This window comes from Crocodylus siamensis, chromosome 7, assembly GCF_052110815.1.
Source record: "Crocodylus siamensis isolate JL-2025a chromosome 7, ASM5211081v1, whole genome shotgun sequence".
Classification (NCBI taxonomy): Eukaryota; Metazoa; Chordata; order Crocodylia; family Crocodylidae; genus Crocodylus; species Crocodylus siamensis.
Window position 1 is genome coordinate 27,461,477 of NC_143401.1, and position 21,710 is coordinate 27,483,186.

At 43.4% G+C, this 21,710-nt stretch overlaps 1 protein-coding gene across 4 annotated transcripts in view; it reads left to right on the plus strand.

The window, feature by feature from the left end:
• Positions 1-4,414: 4,414 nt before the first annotated feature.
• SAMD8 (sterile alpha motif domain containing 8) overlaps positions 4,415-21,710 on the plus strand; it is a 49,973-nt gene continuing 32,677 nt past the window's right edge. The window contains exons 1-2 of one of the 4 annotated variants that reach the window (XM_090057794.1): positions 4,472-4,568; positions 6,949-6,988. Coding sequence is in view for 1 of the 4 variants with exons in the window: in XM_090057791.1 (XP_089913917.1) it covers positions 4,545-4,568 (24 nt within the window). In the remaining 3 variants the exon portion in view is untranslated. Of the gene's footprint in view, positions 4,574-6,948; positions 6,989-21,710 lie in introns of all 4 variants that reach the window. The other 3 variants (XM_090057792.1, XM_090057791.1, XM_090057795.1) reach the window with 3 other exon arrangements.

Here is a 21,710-nt window from a genome sequence, read left to right on the forward strand (position 1 = left end):
AATTGTAAACCTAGAAAGGATGGGAATTAGTGCAAGAACTCTGTGATGGGTAAGGAACTGGCTTGTGAAGTTCCTCAAGGATTAATTTTGGGACCAATCTTGGCTCCCTTGGCTCCTGGCCAGCTGCTCTTGGGCATATTTTCCCTCTGAGACCACAAAGGCCAATTGCAATGCCTTTTCACAATTCTGAGGCAAATATCGTCGGACCCAGCTTTGAGTGCGGTTCTCCAAGTCACCTAGGAGTTGCTCAAGGAGGATTTGATTGGCAATAACATCCTGATCATACAAGGAGGGCCTCAGCCACTTATTCATGAGGTCTCTAAGGAGCTGTAGCAGGACTCGCAGTCATTGTTCGTCATGACTTTTCTTGGCTCAGAACAGCCACCTGTAGTACTCCAGTTCAATGGGAGCAGTTGAACAGGACCTGAAAAGGATGTCACACTGTAGTATACAGCAAGATCAACGTAAATGGGACCTCTTGCTCCCTTTGTTACTGTTCTCAATTAGGGATACCCCCCAGAATTCATTGAAATATTCTCCCTTTGAGCTTGTGTAGGGGCACAGCCCATGTGGACTCCTCCAAGTCTTGAAAGAAGAGTGGGAGCAACCAGGGAAGGATGTTGGAACCACAGACACCTACCGCCAGCACCAGGAATTTTGGTGCCGCTTACAAGTGGCTCAGCATCTGGCCTGCGAAAACCTTGAAGACGCACAGCAATGCCAAAAAGAAGGTATGACACGTGAGCCAAGAAGTGGGAGTTTAGAGGGGGACATAAGGTTCTGGTACTATTACTGACCTCCATGAGCAAACTCTTCACCATGTGGCAGGGTCCTTTTGAAAAAACTGGAGGGCAGGCCCCGATGGACTACAAATTACACCACCCTAGGCACCTTCAGGGAAAAAAAATTATCATGTAAAACTCCTCAGGGAATGGCAGTAACCCAAGAGGTGGTTAGAATTCGCCGAAGAATTAGGACTCCAGAGGTGTACTAGAGGAGAGCCCAAGATAAGGGCAGAAAACCAGGTACATGTAGAGTTGGTCCCCTGCTTTTACAAACTCACCGGGGGGATCAGCAAGAATTGGGGGGGCTCTGTTCCCCCAGGCACCATTCAGGGTTACTAGGAATAATGGCCACAAATTGTTAAAGAGAGAAGGTTCAGGCTGGATGTCAGGAGACATTACTTTACAGTTAGGGCTGCCAGGCTCTGGAATGGGCTCTCAAGTGAGGTGGTGCTCTCTCCTACCTTGGGGGTCTTCATGAGGAGGCTGGACAGATATTTGGCTGGGGTGATATGACCCTGGCACCTATTCCTGCCTGGGTCGGGGGGTCGGACCTGATGACCTGTTTAGGTCCCTTCCAACCCTAAGCACTATGATACTATGATACAAAGGGAGGAAATGATTGCCCTAGTGAAGGACTTTAAAGATGTCTTCCAAGATGAGCCCGGACGGGTTCAGGGCATCCAGCACAAAATTCATACACCCAAAGGGACAGTGGTAAGAGAGAGCTGGTATCTTGTGCCCCATCACCTCAATGAGGAGGTGCACAAGGAACTTGAGAAGATGTTGGACCAAGGGGCTGTTGCAGAGTCAGTAGCAAAGCCCACTGGTCCCTGTCCCAAAACCCAATGGTACCCTCCATTTATGCTTTGATTATAGAAGGCTAAATGAGATAACGGTTTTTGACGCCTTCCCAATGTCCCATGTTGCTCAGCTGGTGGAGCGTATCAGGAACTCACACAACATTACCAGGCTGGACTTATTGAAGGGTGTCCTGGGAAGATAAGTACCAGAAGAAGGGGGACCTCCGTAGTGGGACGGGGTATGGGACAGCCCACCCCTCCATAAAAAGCCTTGAGACCAGGGCAAACTTACCTGTTTCAGGCAATGGAGGAGCAGACACAATGCGCCCTCTTGAAATGGCCATGTAGTATGTGAGCCATGCTTACTTCAGACTTGAGCTGGCACAAGCCAATGTCATCATCCCTGGAGGCTGTCCAGCAAGGATAAAAGCCAGTGCTGAGGGAGATGCCAGGACAGCACTGCAGGGGACAGACTCTGGAGGTGCTTCCCTTGCTGAGTGGGTGCTACACCAGTGGATGCCGAGTGATCCCGAGCTGGGGCACCAGGGAGAGCCTCTAGTAGAGCTAAGGGCAGTGGAACATGTCAAGGGACAGTGAAGACTGTAAGAAAAAGGGGTAGACCAGACACAGCCCTGGATCAAGGGTGAAAGCCATGGGGTTTTTTTTCCTTTTTTTGACCCTGTTATTAAGAGGTCTTCTGATACCCCTTTGATAAAGACTGGCTCTTAGAGGCCCTGAGGCCAAGGAAGGGGTGCCCTGAAAGACCCTGAAGTAAGGGTTGAGGCAAAGATAATGCTCCAAGAGATAGGAGTGGTGGTGGACGATGGCCAAGACCAGACACGGCCAAAGCCACTTGGCACAAAGGCACAGGATCTTTCAACTTCACCCTAGCCAGGAAGGGGGCAGCGACAGCGAGGAAGAGGAGAGACAAATGGAACTGAGGACAGTGACAGCAGCAGTGGGTCCTCCAGTAGGAGCTGGAGTGACAGTGACACGGACGACAGATGAATGTATGTGACCCTGCAAGTGGGGTGGGGATGAAAGGAAGGGGTTGCCTGGTCTGAGAGAATTTGTTTGTGTATGTAGCGTGCAAAGCGGATATTGTAACAGGTCTGGGAGGCCAGTGGGTCCATGTATGGGTGTGTGGCCTGTGCAGGTGAGGTTTTTGTAACAGGTTAAGGTTTTCTTTGTGGGGTGATACTCGGAGTGTAGATATATATAACTTCATATATATTTACAAAAAAAAATCTGAGTCCATGGAGGTAGTTTTCCTTAACATTCCTGGGGATAACTGTTCTTCTGGAGTGGTTTAGTACCCGCCAAGGTGTTGGGGCTTAAAGTCCACTTTATGGAAATGGGAGGCTCCTCCCTAGCTTGCTTATGCAGCTGTATAGCTGAGGGCAGGTGAAACTTAGGGGCATCCAAACCCCAAGCTTCCGGGCTTGGGCCTGCACTGACTCATGGATTTGGACTGGATTTGACACAATCGATCCTCCCCCTCTATGCGACACTGGTCAGGCCACAGCTGGAGTACTGCGTTCAGTTCTGTGCACCCCATTTCAGGAGGGATGTGGACAACATTGAAAGGGTCCAGAGGAGGGCCACCCGCACGATCCGGGGACAACAGGGCAGACCCTACAATGAAAGACTGCGGGACCTAAACCTGTTCAGGAAGGCTGAGGGGGGACCTGGTGACTGTCTATAAACTCACTAGGGGGGACCAGAAGGGTTTGGGGGAGACACTGTTTCCCCTAGCGCCCCCTGGCATGACAAGGAATAATGGACACAGATTATTGGAGAGTAGGTTAGATTAGACATCCGCAAGAACTACTTCACAGTTAGGGCGGCTAGGAGCTGGAATGTAGGGCTGTAGGTGCTGGCTCCTACCCTGGGGATCTTTAAGAAGAGGCTTGATGCCTACCTGGCTGGACTCATTTGAGTCCAGTTTTTCTCCCGCCCAGGTCGGGGGTTGGACTTGAAGATCTACAAGGTCCCTTCCGACCCTACTTCTATGATTCTATGATTATATATATATATATATATTTTTTAAGAAAAAGCAAGCCCAAAAGTTAATTAAAGCTCCCTGAAAATGACTTGTGGTTTGCACATGTTGTATCAATTAGCTGTCTCAAAAGTCACTGTACATTTTGTGGATATATGTTATAGCTGTGTTGGTTAAGAAAGAGAGATAAACAAAGCTCTTGGGTTAGAGGCAGTATCTTTTATTAGACCAACTGAATAGTAGCAAAAAAATGTCTGTTGTTGCAAGCTTTCGGGGCCAAACACCCTTCTTCAGGCTGAGGAGAACTCAAAGATTGGAAGAGTGCTCCTAGATGGAAAGGGTAGACAAGGTTCTTTGGGTGAATCTGGTATCTTTTATTAGACCAACTTAAATAGTTGAACATTTTTTTTCTATGCCCTTAGACCAACACGGCTACAACCTACACCCCTAGGTGGAAAAGAAACTTCGTTGTGTACAGGGGAGGTTTATCTTCCATGTGTCAGGGATACATGTTACATGGAAACATGGATGATACCGTATTTAGCTGTTCGGAAATGTAAACTTCATTGCCAACCGAACAGAACAAATGTTCACCTCCCTGCCTGACACAGGACACCTCCACGGAAGAAGCCTGCCTAGTCTGCACGTCACAGAGCAACTCTGGCACGAAAGGCCACTGAGGTGCCCCGGGGAATCACCTCCCACCTCCCACCTCCCACCTGCTCTGGACAGCGTACAAGAGCCAAAGTCCTACAGATACGACCGATCCCGCGAACCTGGGAACAGCACCCGCCGCGCGCCCCACCCCCGGGGCCGAGGCCCCGCCCTCACCGGAAGTTGCCGCTGCCGGGACTGCTAGCTCGCCGCGGGCGGCACTTCCGGCTGCGGGATGGGGTGGCTGCAGCCTGAGCGGGGTTGGCACTGTCCGCCACCGGGAGCCCCCGCCGCCACCACGTAATGCCGCCGCCCCGCCCAGGTGAGGTAAGGTGCGGCCCGCCTCTCTGTGCTCCGTGTCTGCGCGAGGGGCGCGGTCTCACGGCAGCCGGCTGGTGGGGCCGGGTCCCAGGTGCTGTCTCCCGCAGCTGGCGCCGGCCGTGCGGTGACCCGGGCTTTGGGGCAAGGTCCCGAGCCGCGCAGCGCTGCAGACGGGCCGCGGGACTGCCTGGCTGGGTCCCACGCTCCGCTGCTGGTGGCCGGTCGGCTTCATTTGATCGTGGGCTTGTGGGGGCTGCGGAGGCTTCTCTCCTCATCAGCCTCGGGAAGGAGCCTCTGTCTTGGGAGCTGCCAGAGGCAGCGTCCAAGGGCCGGCCAGAAAACTTCCCTTAAAGCAGCGGTTCTCAAACCAGGGGCCTGCAGCCTCTTGGGGTGCCACGAGGCCCTTTCAAGGGGGCCCCAGGGTGCTGCACGCAGTGAGTACTGCTCCCCGTGCAAACGATAAACATGGAGACTCAAGCAGGGATTCTGAGTGTTAAATCCGGCCTGGCCTGTTGTGGGCTCTCAGTACTGCGCCCCAGAGACACTGCTGCTCTTATTTTACCACACTCAAAAAAGCGTGGAAAATAAGACTTAGTATTTCCAAGAAGTGGGTCTCTAGTCTAATGAGGGGTGTGTTGAGCCTAGAAAGGTTGAGAACTGCTGCCTTAAGGTTTTGCTGGTTAAAGTGTTTTTTTCATTTTAGTTGATTTATCCAGAGTGCCTAACTGTTTTTCTTATTCCAGTCAGCAGTCTTCATAGCAGAACATTTCTGATGGAAGCAGAAAGACACAAGAACACCAGCATATGTAGGGAGTACACAAGTAATGCTGTGTACAAGTTTGCTGTGTTTGAGCATGTTTATTTGGAGAATGTGGTGTTTTGCTTTCTGCTTAAAACGGGATTGATAGTTGGTACGAATTGGGGCCCCCTGAAGGTCAGGTTTCTGAACTATGTAGCCTGAGGCTGGGAAGAAGCTTGTAGCTATGTTGCCTGTGCTGTTCAGGTTCTGTGATTGAATGAGTTGGGTTTCCAAAATGTAGTAGTTTTCTTGACTTTCTTACAGATCTGTTTATCTGGCTATAGGCTATGCATAAAGAAATGTTTTCATTTGGGTTGAGCTTCCTCTTGCAGACATACTCTGATAGTTATTTTTTCCCAGCTTCGTAAATAAATGGGCAAAAAAGCTGATGACAGAGAAGGATTTAGTGTTTCTCGTCTCAGTTTGTTGTTTTACAAATACAGTTCATCTGGCCTTGTGTCTTTCTGGGTTTCTGTGTCCAGCTTTTAAAATCCAGGAATCTGGCAGGTTATGCTGTCAGCAAAATTATTCAACAAATAAGCTTGTGCTGGGTATGGTCCATTTCCACAGAACTCATTCATGCAGCTGGATGTTGAGTGGCACAATCTCAACACGGAGAGAGAGGGTACTCCATTTGAGGGTGACAAGGACAAGGCAGGACTTAATCTGGAATTGCTCCTTGTATTTAGGAGTGATTGCAATAGTACCTGGCACCAGATGCCAGAAAGAAGAGATTCCTAGGCTCTTATGCCTGTTCTGGTAGTATCAGTGTAGGAGAGAAAGTGCACAGAATTAAATGCAGAAGCATAAGCAACAGAGGAAGGAGGTGGGGAAGAAGGAACCCTGTTAGGAGAGAGAATAAGTGTTGGGGTGAGAGAGGGGGAAGGGAAGGAGTCGATGACACATGGAAAAGATAGGAATTATGAAGGGAGGTGGATTAAGAGCTTTGGGTTCAGGCCTGAAACTGTGGATGCTATTGGAGGGCTTGTGCGGAAGACAGGCTTACAGAAAGACAATTCTTTTAGAATGTGAATTGGAAGCCAAGATTCCCAAGTTGTTGTCTAGCTGTGAAACACACTTGTAAAGTCTCTCATGGTCCACATGGAGGGTAGCTGGAGAAAGTTACGCTGTTGGCTCAAAGAATATGGGTCTGTATCTAAATCTAAAGATCCATCCCTTCTAATAAGCCATATGGGGATCAGTATGGCTCCTTATGATGAAAAGTTATTTGGTGTTGGTTTTTTTTAATGTTGTATAAAATTGTATAAAAATCCTGCTAAGCTTTAATCTGGAAGACAGTCTGTAGATATAGTGAATGTGTATCTGACTTAAAGGCAGCCTGTTAAAATCTGTTTCTCAGAAATGGAATTAAAACTTACCTGGTCATGTTCATTCATTAACTGCAGGTAGATCTTTTATTTATACTTAGTCAACATGTAATTCCATAGCTTTTTCTAATTGGCAAGTGGTTGGAATGAAAGTTAAAAGTTACCAGCACTATGAGTAGGTCTTCGTTCTTTCTCAGGTCCCTTAGTATATCTGCTTATTTTCCTATCTGATCTTTTTTTTCCCCTCCATACCTTTCAGCCCATCTTTTGTATTTGCATGGAACAGCCTCTGAAAAAAGGTTAGTTTCCATTTTTACATGACAAGATTCGTATTTATAATCATTCATGTCAATGCTTCTCTCTATTTCCAGTTCTAACTCACTTCAGCAGTGTTGTTTATTTAATTCATGTAGCACCTCTCTGAGGGCAGAGTTGGAGTCTGATTCTGAAATCAGTTTGTAGGGCTAGGTCTTGACTTCTGCCCTGAGAGCTGCTCAGCTGAACCCTGTTTATGCAGAGATCTGAAGTCAGTAGATGCTCTGATATACTGTAGGGTTCAAGGTTGCTGGAATTACTTGACATACAAAGTGATACCATATTCTCTAAGGCAAAGTTTACTGTCTGCTTTGAGTAATAGGATACAGCATCTTCAGGTAGGAAGTAAAGAATACTGAAACTTCAGGGGAGACTAAGCACCTCTGCTCTTGCAAAAAACTCTCTATGATCATTAACTATTATGGGTGAGGATCACTTTTTTATTTGAAGGTGTCACCTTTTAAACAATAGGCACATCTATGTGTCCACTTTAATATGCATTAGCTTATTTTAATGTGCATTAAAGCATTACAAAAAACATTTTGTTTAGCTAATACGCATTAAAATAGGCTAATGTGCATTTTTCTAGTACTGTGTAATAGAGGTAGTAGCTTGAATGCGCGACCTAAACCGCATTAATTGAACACGTAGACATACCCAGTGTGACTATGTAACTAAATATGATGCTGATGCAGTTTCATCATTCTGTGTAGAACAGTTAGCTAGAGTAGAGCACTAATTTACAGCCAATTCATAATTAAATTTGCTTTTTGGATGCCAATATTGACAGTGAAAGCAATATTTTTTTGCTAGCATGGAACAGTTCCAAAGTTACAGATTCCCTGTGCTCAGTATAGTCTAAGCAGTTTGGATGTTGTTGGCATTGTTTTGCCTTAGTTAATTATCTGGACATCTAATCTCTCTGAACAAAATACAGTTATTATCTATAAAGTTAAACTAAGTGTTGTTTCTTTTCTTTGAAGAATTTGTTACAACCCAGAGAAAATGATGAAAAATTATTTAGTAATTTAATGTAAACTGTTGGATCATTCTTTCTTAGTGTTATCTGAAAAACAGCAGGGGTGAGAGAGAGAACATTTTATTTTAGTTAAATGCATGTTTTCTTTATCTTACTGTAGCTACTTACAGTTTTTTGCTTATCTGCATTGGCAGAACCTCACCCAGACACTTTCCCACAAAAGTTGCTGAGTGACTTCATGCAAATGCAGAGGTTACTTAACATGAATCACTGCACAGAGTCACTTCCTAAGGTTTTCTCTTGAAATTAAGCTGTAGCATATCCCAAAGTTATCCTATCTCTTTCTCATTCATTAACATAGAATATGAACAAGATTGTGACATTTGAAGTGTAAATGTTATTAGTTTATTGTAGCAGTCAAATTTTTAAAATGTGAACTCTTCTAGGTGAAGGTAGATGCTAATGTATTTGCTTCTGATAGACTTGTTGACCTCAAAGCGTGGTGCAGGCCCCAGTTTTGCAAAGATTTATATGCAAGTGTGTCTTTGTAAACTTGGATATCTATTGGAACTCGGTGGGATGACTTTGGTATGTGAATCTTGCAGAATTGGGATCACAGTGTGTAAATTATTTGAAACCAGGGATTATATAAACCAGGGTGCCAAACATAGGGCCACAAGCAAGATGTGGCCCCCAGAGCTGGGTCATCCAGCCCAGAGACTTTTTCCCGGACTCGGGTTATGATGTGGGATCTATCAGCCCCAGCAGGCAAGCTCTTAGGTGAGACCTGTGGCACTGGAGCCCCAGCAGCACCATGGCCTTTCTGTTCTCATGGTGGCTGCCGAGTGCCCATGTGAGAGAGAAGGCCTTGGAGTCCCAGCAGCACCATGGTACAAGCCCAATACCATGGCTTGTTCCTTCAGCAGCAGCAGAGTGCCTGCAGTGTTAGTCATCTTTCCAAAGTGCTGTTGTGCCCAGGCAAGAGTAGCAGCATGGAAGCCCCATGGATGCTGCCACATGAACACGCCTCAGTGTTGCTGCAGCTCCAGCCCTATAGCTCTTGCCTGGGCACTTGACTGCTACTGTGAGCAAAAGCTGCAGTGTTTCTGCAGTTTTCATCTGGGTACTTGGCTGCAGCCATGAGAACATACCATGGTGCTACTGAGGCTCCAGTGCTGCAGCTCACGCCCAGGTGCTTGGCTGCTGCCATGAGAAGAAGCCATGGTGCTGTTGAAGCTCTGGTGCCACAGCTCTTGAGTTTGACTGCCAGGCATCCAATGCAAGAGCAGTGGTGCTGGAGCCTCAACAGCACTGTGGGAAGAAGTCCAGCCCCATGGTTTGTTTCTTCAACAGCAACCAACCACTTGGGATGCCAGGCCTCTTCCTGATCGTCTTGAAGCAGGCACTGCATGTACTAGATCTGGCATGAGCAATAGAGTCTGTGAGCCCCGTTTGGCCCACTGAGCCAGCCCTACACCATTCACCTGCCCCATATATCAATCCTGTGCCACTTATCCATCCCACAAGGCAAGGTGAGTTTGATGCCCCTGGTGATAAATGATAGCTTAACTCAGCAACCAAAAATAAAGTTATATAAAAAAAAATTGACATTATGATGATACAGTGTGAGCGAAGCATTGCACGCATGTGCTTTTTTAGAAGGTAAGTGGGAGATCATATAAGTAGGCTGAGTAAGCCCTTTGCCTGTATAGAACAACTGAAATGAGTGGGAGCTGTGCATGCATTCAGGTATATGTCTATGCAAATTAGCTTGCAGTTCTGAGGCTGAAGTTATTTCATCCACAATGGCAAGAAACTTAGGGGAAACTCAGTGTATTTATTAGATGTAGATATGAAATTAAAAGACTATTTAATATCATGCTAGTGTGGGGGAATGATTCTGTAAACCTGCAAAGATCAAACTTTTTATAACAGCCTCTTGTTAGTTAAGTGGCTAAGAGAGTCGGGATGAAAGTTTTCTGATTTTTCCTGCTATAATTCTGAAATGTAGGTCTGTTTTTGTACAACCAAGTGCAACAGTTCTTCAACCTAGTTGTAGTGTGCAGAATAATGTTTAACCACTAGGGCACATTCAGGGGATCCCTCTCTTTCCTTTTATTTTAATATGATAAATATTTAAAATGGGGAGAAGTCCACAGCTGCTCACCAAACTAGAAAGATCAAGCCTTGCATAATAAGAATTTGAAGGAGTAAGAGAGGGAATGAATAAAATAACCTTTTACTTGAAAGGCTCCACTGTTGCTAACAAGCAAAATACAGCTAATTTTTCCCTTTCCTTTGTCTCGCCTTATTTTGCTTATGGTAGAAAAGGACATAAAGTGTACTTTGTATATTGTAAGAACAGAAAGACTTAGAACTGAAGTAGCAAAACCAATCCTGCCCTGTTTGCTTATGTTATCTTGAAGTAGGAAAAAAATAATTAGTGCCTAAATAGTTCTTGTCAGAGTGATATACAAATACTAATAGAGCAGTATTTGCAATAATGCTCTGATACAGTGTAGTGCTTGATTAGTTGATTTTAAAGTCAGTACCACGAGTGAGGATGAAAGATGTTTTGTTGGTTAGGTTGGAGGTTGAGCTTTTCAGTGTTTGTGGGAGCACCGTATCACCTATTTGGATTAACAAGGTGTAAAGATAAAGTACCAGTTAGTGTATGGTTCAGCTTACTGCAAAACATAATTACATTTTTACTGATTCTGAATCCAATTTACATGTGAGTAATTTCCTGCTGTTTGCTTGCAGTAGGGATATGTAGACAATCTAAACAAAAAGGCTTTCTAAACATAAGAAATTTGATATGTAGATTAGCAGAATAAATGATAAAATAGTTTAGCAGTTCCGATCTATTGAGGGCACTTACTTTTTTCCTTCCATTTCAAAATCTAGAACAAAAGATTAGTTACAATACTAGATACAAGTTTGCTTTTCTTTATAATTATGGCTGACAGTGCTGTGTGCTGTCTGAGTGGCATTTTGTGGTAATGATAGCAGCAAAATACTCATAAGAGAGAGTGTGCGTGACTTGACACTTGAAATGAGTTGGTCTTTAAGGTGGCACCCTGATCTGCCTTTTACGTAAGAATGGGTGTCAAAGAATTATTTTTCTTTTCTTCCCTTTCTAATTTAAAGTAACCAATATACTACCACTGATTATCCTTTTATTTACAATGTCACATATAGCTATAACAATTTAGTTGTGTGTTATATTGATTGTGCAAGAATAGACGTCTAGATTTTACAAGATGTGTGGTTTCATTTTAAGAGTTGGGCTAAGGATCAGCTCCTTACATTAGTGAGCATCCTCCAAAAAGAAGGAAGCCATTATTACAGGCTCACTAACCTTGTAGGGAAGGCTTCAAACCAGGTTCACTAGGGGATGGAGGCAAAAGCCGAGATAAGTAAAGAGCCAAAGGACATACATAAAAATAGAGTAGAGGGAATAGCAGGAGCCCAGTGTTCTCAGGGAGAAAAGAGTTAGTCAGTTACCTGAAATGTTTATATACTAATGTGAGAAGCGTGTGGAATAAACAGGAAGAATTGGAGGTCCTAGTACAATTGTGGAATTGGGATTAGAGGTGTGGCAAGATAGTCATGTGACTGGAGTACTGTTATGTACTCACATGATCAGGGAGCAGCAGGGCAGGCCCTATGAGGAGAGGCTACGGGACCTGAACCTGTTCAGCCTCCACAAGAGAAGGCTGAGGAGGGATCTAGTGGCCTGTTACAAACTAGTCAGGAGGGATCAGCAGGCACTGGGGAAGTCCCTGTTCCCCTGAGCACTGCCAGGAGTGACCAGGAGTAAGCTGGTAGAGGGTAGATTTAGGCTAGATATCAGGAGGCAGTACTTCATGGTCAGGGCGGCTAGGATCTGGAACCAGCTTCCAAGAGAAGTGGTGCTGGCTCCTACCCTGGGGGCCTTTAAGAGGAGGTTAAATGAATACCTTGCTGGGGTCATTTGACCCCAGTACTCTTTCCAGCCACGGCAGGGGGTTGGACTAGATGATCTACTCGGGTCCCTTCCGACCCTAGAAACTATGAAACTATGTATAGGTATAACTTGATCATGAAGGATAGGCAGGGGGAAAAGGGGAGGAATTTGTGTGTATATATAAAGGAGATGTATGTGTATTCTGAAGTGCAGTACTAAGTGGAAAGCTGGTCTGTTGAGAGCCTGTTGGAAAGGTCTGGGTGCATCAAGGAAGATGTCATGGTGAGCATCTCCAGTAAACCACCAAAGCAGGAGAAAGAGGTGTACAAGGACTTCTTTAAATAACTAACAGAACTTTCCAAATCACAGGACACGGTTCTCATGGAGGACTTCAAAAACTGTAACATCTGCTAGGAGGGGAACACAGAAGTCCTCAAGTAGTCCAGCAAATTGTTAACGTGTGCTGGGGATAACTTTTTGGTACAAGTGACAAAAAGTCCAGCTATGCAGGGGAGCTCTTCTCAATTGGCTGCTTACAAATAGGGAGGAATTTGTTGTGAAAGTGAGGGTGGAAGATGACTTGGGTGACAGTGACCATGAAATGATGGAGTTCAAGATACTGAGGCGGGGTGGGTAAAATCTGGCCAGTGGCTGGACTTCATTTCCCAGAAACCCCTCTCTGGATCGCTGCAGCTGGTTTTCATGGAGACCTCGGCAGTGGTGGGGACCATGACAGTGTGGGACCAGGGTTTTCATGGAGACTGGCCCCAGCAGTGCTGGCAGGGCACGTGGCTGAGCAGGGAGCTGCTCTGGGTCTGGGTCTGGGATCTTGCAGCAATGACAGAATGGTCGGAGCCAAGGAAAAGCCACGACCTGCTGTCTGCATGTATATGGGCAGCAGGTGGCAGTTCTGCCCCACCTCTGTCACTGCCACAAGATCCTAGCCCTGAAGTGGCTCCCCGCTCAGCTGCACATCCTGCCAGTGCTGCTGGGGCCAGTCTCCATGGAACCCTGGCCCTGCATTGTCATAGCACTGCTGCTGCTGGGGTCTCCATGGAAACTGGTAGCAGCAGTGGTGGGCAGAGGCTGCTGGGAAATGGAGTCCACTGCAGACCCGATCTGGCCCTGCAGGACTTTGCCTGCCCTTGCCCTAAAGGTAGGAAAGAAAGAGAACAGCAGAATAAAGATACTGGACTTCAGAAAAGTCTTTAATGAACTCAGGGAGTTGGTATCCAGGATTCCTTGGCAAACAAATCTGATGGGGAGGAAAGAGCCCAGGGGAGAGGGCTGTGCTTTTAGGAGTTGGCAGTAAGGGTAAAGGAGCAAACTATCCTGATGTGATAAAAGAATGGGAAGTGCAATAGGAGGTCAGCCTCGCTAAACAGAGATTTCAGTGAGTTGAAATGCAACAGAGAACCCTACAAGAAGTGTAAAATTGGTCACATTACCAGGAAGGAATATAAAAAGATTACATAGACATGCAGGAAGAAAATCAGGAAGACCAAGCCACAATTTGTGATGCAACTGGTAGGGGCTTAAAAGGCAATTAAAAAGTATGCTACAAGTATGTCAGAAGTAAGTGGAAGACCAAAGGAAATGCAGTTCAGGGGGAAAACTCTATAGAATCTCAGCCAGTGCTAAGCAGATAATTTAATTGTCAACATTGGAAGAGCAGGAGTATCTCCTGGAGATGTATCAGATTCAACTACTAGTGACTTACCTAAATCTAAAGGTGCTGGGGGATCTGGCAAGAATCAGAATAGTAAGGAATTGCTTGTGTCTTCCATCTTGACAGTAGCCAGTTGCAATAAAAAGAAAACAAGTGAAGCCACCACCACGCAGCGCAGAAGATGAAATTGGATGTGTTTCTCAAGAAGGAACACTGTCCTTTCATAGTGTTGTGAAACGATAAAAAGAAGACACAACTAAAGGGGAATGTAGAAAAAGGAAGAGATGTGTGAGGGAGAAAACAGAACAACAGTAGAAAAAAGATAAATGCTGACAAGGACCAAAAGAAGTCAGGAAAGAATGTCCCATTAGAGGCATCTTCAGCACCTTGCCAAAAAAAGTACACAATTGCCTAATCAGGTAACCATACAAAAAGACTGCTGCAAAATACCTGTTTCACAAGCTACTTCCCAAGTTGAGGAGACAGTCCCTGACTGACACTTCCTCCCAGGCTTCCCAGCACTGGTTCTTTTATAAAACGGTAGCCAGCCCTGAAGCAATGAATTTTTAGCACCGTTCTAGCATCTCGGGTTACTCATGTACTTGCTCCCCTGCATACATGGGTTCTAACATGCTGAGCCTTGAAGTGCAGTTGGTGACAGAAGGCAAGGGAGGACCAGGCTGATGATGAACAAAGTGAAACAGACAGTGAAAATGGTCTGCCTGTCTTTGCTACAAGTTCTGCTGCTGAAAGGCTTTTGAGGGGAAGAATAAAAAAGGGGTAGAGACAAGTTGGAAGATCTCTGAACAAAGTGAAGTAAGTTGTACTGAGGGACTATATTTCCCACAATCACATTAAATGCGATAAGCATTCCCATTCTATGCATCTCCCTAGAACAAAATAGATAATGACAAATTCAGGAGATGCTGGGAATGAAGGTGAGTTGCCCACTATGACCAAAATGTTTGACACAATGAAAAAAGGAAGATCGACTAGCAGTTTAACTACATCAACTAGAAGTGAAATTAGTAAATAAGAGCCTACATTGAGACTTAAAGGCTGTTTGGATGTTCTTTAGTTAAGAATGCTAAGGCATATGCATCTTAAGTCATTCCCTTAAGGTGGGAAGGAGAATAACTAGAATTTTTTTCTTTTTCTCAAGGAAGCAGGAAATTACTTTAGAACTGAAGCATAGGTAATACAGCAATAAATACAATAAGCAAATTACGTGAACAATTATATTTAATATTAATCTTTATTTTGGTATGGTAGCTTGTAGTAACCAAGAAAACATTTTTTTCTTTACACATATTGGGGCATATAGTCATGACTGGACCATTTCTAAGATCTTCTATACTCTGTAAATAGTCTGGTCCATTGAATGTAAAGATCCTGTCAGAAAAGTAGGAATCGGGCCATAATAGGCACATACTCGGAATACTTAAGACTATTGTCTTGGTTAAAAATCTTACTTTTAACATAGCTATATGTGTATTGAATGCCGAAATTGAAGTTCTTTGGGTTAAAACTGCTTTAGTTTAGGCACCTCAAAACAAGGTGACATTATTACTGATTAGCTAAACCATGAATAAGACCCATATTGTTGTACAGGAAATGGGGACCATGTAGTCTCATTATTTCTAGGAGGACCCTTGTTTAAAATACTTGATTTTTGTGTCCTGTTTAATAAATGACATTATTTTCATAACACTGTGGCATCTTTTTTAACAAGCATGTAGTACAGTGTATAGTTTAAATACATTTCCAGGTAATGTAGTCATGTACAGAAGCTTACATAATTAAAACATCCATTAGTTTCTTCATAAGCAACATTAATTTTATAACAAAAATGATACATATTATAAAAGTCAATTTTAGTGGAGTTTGGTGATTTGAGGGAAAACAGTGTTTTCTTTATCAATGGGGAAAAGATTTCTACTTCATCTACTGGGCAACTTTTTAAATCTTGAATATTCGACAAGCACAGAATGTATGTAAAATAGTCCAACTTTACACAATGCGGTCATCCCACATTTAGATCTTCTGTCATGTGTAGGAAACATGGTGTTTTCTTTTGAGGAGCTGTGCCTGAGGAAACTGCCAGGAATTTAACATATTTTAACCCACTGTGTTTAATAAGCTTAAGGTATGAATGTACCTTTTTAAAGGAGTAGAACATCTCCAACTGCCATCCAGTGTCTCTTTACTGCCCATGGCAATAGGAACAACTTCATTGTCTTCCCAAGTATGGTATTCTGTCTACTGTTAAAGAGTTTTTGGTGTAGTTAGTATGTAGGGCTGTGCAAAGCTTCAGTAGCCAATTTGATTTGAAGAAGATTCGGCAGCTGAATCTCCGAAACAAATTGGGAGACCTGTTAAAAGGTCTGAATTGAATCGGAAGCATCCACATTGATTTGGAGATTCAGAAGGCAGGCTTGCAGGAAACAGAAACTGGGAAGGTGGGGGGAGGGAAACTGCTCTGATATTGACATCTGTAGCTGGCCAGTGACTGTGATCTTTCTCTGAGTTCCCTTCCAATCACAGTGCCCTGGGGGAAGGACATGGAAAGAACATAAAGCTGTGTGTGAAGTGATCTGTTTTTGTGCCTTTTGTGAGCTGTCTGTCTTGCAGCAGCAACATCTGAAAGGTTCTGGCTTGGTAGCACTTCATCAACCTCCTAGATACAAAAGCTCATGGACTCAATATAGACATTGGATTTATGACACATTACAACGTGCCTGACATCTGACTCCCCAAAATACCTCTCCACTTTTACCTATATGAAGACTGTATACTGCCAAATGTATGATATGAAAGCTTTCTCAAAATATAATCTAAAATGAGTTCACGTAAAGCTTTTTCTAAAGAAGAAATGGAGAAATTTATAAGAGGAGTGTCAGACTGATGAAGTTCTCTGGGTTCTGTTCTGCAATAGGTATCAATAAAGCAACGCTTAAATCTCACATGAAGGCACAATCTGTCAGAGTTTAAGCAATGTTGGTGGCATGTTTGAGTCCCTACACCCAACATTAGCAAAGCATCTATGTTAAACTGTGGCTGTTTGCCTCAAACAACCACTACTCTTTGATACCAGTCTACAGTTCTGACCCTTCACCTCTTGATTGAGCATTGCTACAATCCTTGTTTTAGGTAAGTTCCTAGTTCCCATCTCTTAAAGAAAAAGGCTATTTGCTGTTTAACCAAGAATGATGTACAGCATGTGCAAATACATTAAGCGATCATTCCTCATTCTTTGAGTATTTTCGTGCCTAGAGGATGTCCAAAAATCAGATAGACACCTTGTTTCTGGGAAGGCAGAATGAAGAAAAAACAGTTTTTCCAACAAATTTGCCAGAGGACTGGGAACTTCAAGACTCCCAAAAAAGAGAGATTGTTAACATTTGTGAATTGAAGAACAATGAACCATTGACCCTCTAGTCTGAAAAGAAAGGTTTGCTGGTGCTACTGGGCTGTGGCTTTGGGGGCAGGAATCTAAGTGGAGTGCTTCTGTTCTGGGCAGAAAAATCAGCTTCTCTGCTTGACACACCCCAACTGAGGGGAGGGCAGCTGATTTTTGGAGAAAAAGTACATATAGTGTGCAAGAAAATACAGTACGTTAATGTTTCTTTGGAGATGTTCTTTGCATATTAATTCACTAAAACACACACTTGACACTAAAACACACAAAAAGTTTTGAACATTTTTTATCAGGGTACTGAAGGATCCAAATGGCAATTGGGGATAGTCCATTCTTTTGTACCCTTCTTTGGTAAAAGGGGAGGTGACTTCATGTAGAGTTGTACGTGTGGGCACTACAGGTTATATGGGGCACATATCCATCAAGATATCTACATCAAAGAACACCAGTGGCTGTAAAGGTGTAAGTACTCATTCTTTGATAAATTACAGAAATAAAATCTGATGCTGCCCAACCAAAATAATTTTGTATTTGTTTTCCCAATAGATCAGCGGTGGGCAATTATTTTGGGCAGAGGGCCGCTTACTGGGTTAAGGCAAGCCGTCGAGGGCTGCATGACGGGCAGCCCAGGGCAGATAATACTAATTTTCTAAATTTTTTAGGGGCCCTGTGGGCCAGATAGAATGGCCTGGCGAGCTGCATCCAGCCCCCAGGCGGCATTATGCCCACCCCTGCGATAGACATAGTGTAAGGGGAATAATGAAGTTAAGAATCTTATGTGGATTTATAGATCTGTCTTAGTTTTTTTCTACAGGAGCTATTTTAAATAATGGTATAATTGAATTAGTGTAGACCAGGGGCGGGCAATTATTTTGGGTGGAGGGCCACTTACTGAATTTTGGTAAGCCATCAAGGGCCACATGACCGGCAGCTGGGACAGAGAGAGATTAACTTTCTAAATTTTTTAGGTGTCCCATGGGCTGGATAGAATGGCCTGGTGGGCCACATTTGGCCTGCGGTCCGCATTTTTCCCACCCCTGGGTTAGACAGACTTACCTGATTAGATGAGTGAGACTTTTAAAGTACTAGTAAATTGTAGCCTTTGAAAATTTAAGTTTTGTCTCTGTTTAAAGAGGCATTTTAAATATTTCTTTTTGAAACTATAAGTAAAGTAAGAATGTGTCAGATAGCATATGTAGTTAGTGATTTTCAAGGAAGCTGAATTACTGCATTGTATATCCATTTGTTTGTCACTTTGACAGATCTTATCGGTTTGAAATAAGTGCAGTGTTTCTGAAAACCACAGCTTTTGGTCAGGAGGAGAAATGATTTCTGAAAAAAGGATCTATTACTTGGTTGTCAGAGAGATGAAAGAACAACGCAGACTGGAGGAAAATACTAGTTTAATTCAAGTGAAAGTCTGAGTAATTTATGGCATTGTTAAAAATCGGGATATGTTTGGCTATGAAAATGCAATATATATTCTTTAATGCTAACATGTTTGTTGCATTATGGGTAATAAAATTCAGACTTAATGGGGGAACTCTGAGGTTACAGGTTATTCTTTTGGTATGTAATCTTTATTTGTCAGGGGAAAAGTTACAATTTAAGGTCTTTTTCGAGTGTGCGCGTGCAAAATGTAGGGTAGTTGCATATGTTCTTTATATAAGCTTAAATGAAATAAATGGATGCTATACAGTTTAAAAGGAAAGAATGTTAGGACATGGTATCCATTAGCTTTGATTTCATGGAATTTTTTATTTTTTTGGTTGTATTTCTGCAGGCAAAGGATGAATAATTTAGATATGAAAACTGATGTTTTGTTTAGTGGATTGTAAAATCCTCCCCTAATTTCATGAATACCAGTGACAGACACTTTGGAATTAATCAAAATGTATATGCTGCATATTATAAAAGGTTAGCTTTCTAAGTTGTCTGTCCTTCAGTATCATCATTAGTCCTCCAGTGTTTTTGATTTACACAGAGACCTGCAGAGAAGGAGACTGAATCAATGTCTCCTTATCCTAGTTTTTACTCTAACCATTGTTTCATTCTTTCTTTTATCCCAAATTCTTTTAAAGGTGTGGCCAGAATTTCTCCTTTGTCCTTTTATTAAGTGTCCTTGCTAGTGAGACCCTTATCTATAAAGTGTATATTAAAATAAGTTCTCTGAATTGAGCTAAGGGCCTTGGAAAATCCATCTAATTCTTTTCTTTCATTTGCTACTAGTACTTTGTCAAAGTAGCTGTAAGTAATATGTAGCTTCTGCCTTTGTCTTCATTACTCTGTATCTTCCCTGGACCCACAAGTTTCTCTTAAGTCAGGGGTTTTCAACCTTTTTTAATAAGTGTACCCCTGGCAGCCAGACATGGGGTGGGGGTGCGCAGTGGTGGCATGGGATGGTGGGTGGTGGTGATGGCTGCTGTGTGTGAGCTTGAGCTTTTCCCCCCCCTCCCCCCGCACCTGGCCAGCAAGGCAGCACCTGTGTGGCCTGCAGAGGGGTGCCCTGTCCTGGCCCCTTCCTCCCTGGCCCTGCTCCTGGGAGGCAGCAGTGTGGGGTGGTGGCGCTCTGTCCCCATCTGCCTGCCCATGCATACCCCCTAGGGCCTTCTCAGGTTCCCCCCGGGGGTACATATGTCTCTGGTTGACAACCCTTGTCTTAAGTCATGTGAGGTCAGAGGTATGTCATCCACCTCAGATCATTTCCTTTACATAAGAGTTGCAGGGAAGATTTGTAGAACTCTTCAGTATGATTTGCAAAGCATTATTAATTGTATTTGGTAGATCATCGAAAAATTTGGCTTATCTTTGTTATGATCTTTGTAATGGGATTGGAGGGGTGAAAAGCTATTTCTGACTTTCCTGGGTATTATGTTTTAACCCATTCCCCCTCCTTAGCAAGTGATTGCTTCTTGTGAAGAGCATGCTGTGTGAGAAGCATCTTACCCTTCCTACTCAAGAAAGGTTCTGCTATCTGTTGTAGTAAGTTATGCTTCTTAGGAGATAGCTATCCCTCTAATAATTTACAGATATCACAAGTTTTACTGTATGTAGCTATCCACTGATGCTTTAGTACTTTTTATTCTCCAGGAAAGGAAATAATTTCTGATTTTTTTTACCTTGGATGAAAAGAGAGTCTTGTAAAAACTTGTTCCTAGAATGCAGTTAAAATAGTTTCAAAATATTTCAACTTTTTTTAAAGTGAATGAAGAGGGTGGGAGGTAATTGTAATTGGCAACTGAAATGATCCATTGTACAATAATGTTTATAAATTACTTTACCCAAATATGTAGACATTTGAAAAAGTTAGATGTGTAATTCACTGGTTGTAGCTGGATCTGTTAATGAGAAGATTGTAGGTTTAAGGAAGCTCCATAATGGATTTGCTATAATTAAATTTGATTCTTAAGAGAGTAACTATTATTTAAATTTTGGTTACACAGATCAGCCTCATAACCCCCCGAAGTCAATATGGTCTAATAGTCACACTGAGCACAAATTAATTGCTTTTTGCTTTTGGACACAGAGTAAGAACTGCGTGACTAAAAATTCCTGAAGAGAGGTAGTTAACCATGTTAGGCTGAAGTCAGGCAGAGCAGCGTGATACCTTATAAACTAAATTTCATAGACTTTAAAGCTGGAAGGGACCTCGTAAGAGCATCAGGTCCAGCCTCCTGCCCAAGGGACAGGAAGTCAGCTAGGGTCAAAGGATCCCAGCAAGATAAAAGTTCAAATGTTTCTTGAATGTTTCTTGCTTGTACCACCTCTGGGGGGAGTTTGTTCCAGGTCTTGGGGGCTCAGACAGTAAAGAAGTTTTTCCTTATGTCCAGCCTGAAATGGTCTTGCAGGAGTTTGTGACTGTTGGACCTTGTCATCCTCTGGGATGCTCTGGTGAACAGGTTTCCCCAGATCCTGATGCATACCCATTATGCACTGATATGAAAGGGTTCCATGACCTTAGGAAGTTTGAAAATCAGTGATTTTTTTTTTAAAGACTTGCTGATGTCATGGAACCCTTTCATATCAGTTCCCTGCCCATATCTTGAAGACTGATGTGGAGCCATGTGACCCAGCCCTGTTGTAGGGTGCTAGGTTTTTTGCAGAACACAGTTTGAAAACCACAGGTCTAAATAACTAGAGAGGCATAAGCATTCATATACAATAGTTTACTATGTCAGACCATTCATAGTATCTAATCAAGTAAATAGTTGCTTATGAAAACGTATTCCTCTCTGAATTAGTCCATAATCACTGTGCCATAACATCTCTATCACAGCCATAGAGATGCACTGCTTAGAAACTCCCAGTTATGGATTTTGGATACCATGTCATTGGAATCAGTGTGGTTGTTCAGTCACATTTTTCTGTTCTTAAAAAATGTTTCTCTGCCCTGCTTCTGTGCAAGACCTAAGGGAAGCTGCCTGAACACGTGTTAGAAACTGTTAACATGCAGTAAGTTACAGGCTGGAAAAAATCTTGGTGACCTTTAATGCTGCTTGTTGCAATAATAGATTTTTGGAAAATGTACAAGTGAGATGAAACCTATCATTTCATAAGGATCATTTTATGCAAAAAATACAAAACAGCTGCACCCTCAAAAGTTATGTGAAAATGAGGCTGTGTCTACTTTGCAGAACATAGTGCTGCCTAGAGAAACTCATGCGAATTAGTTCGGGAACTGGAAGGAGTAT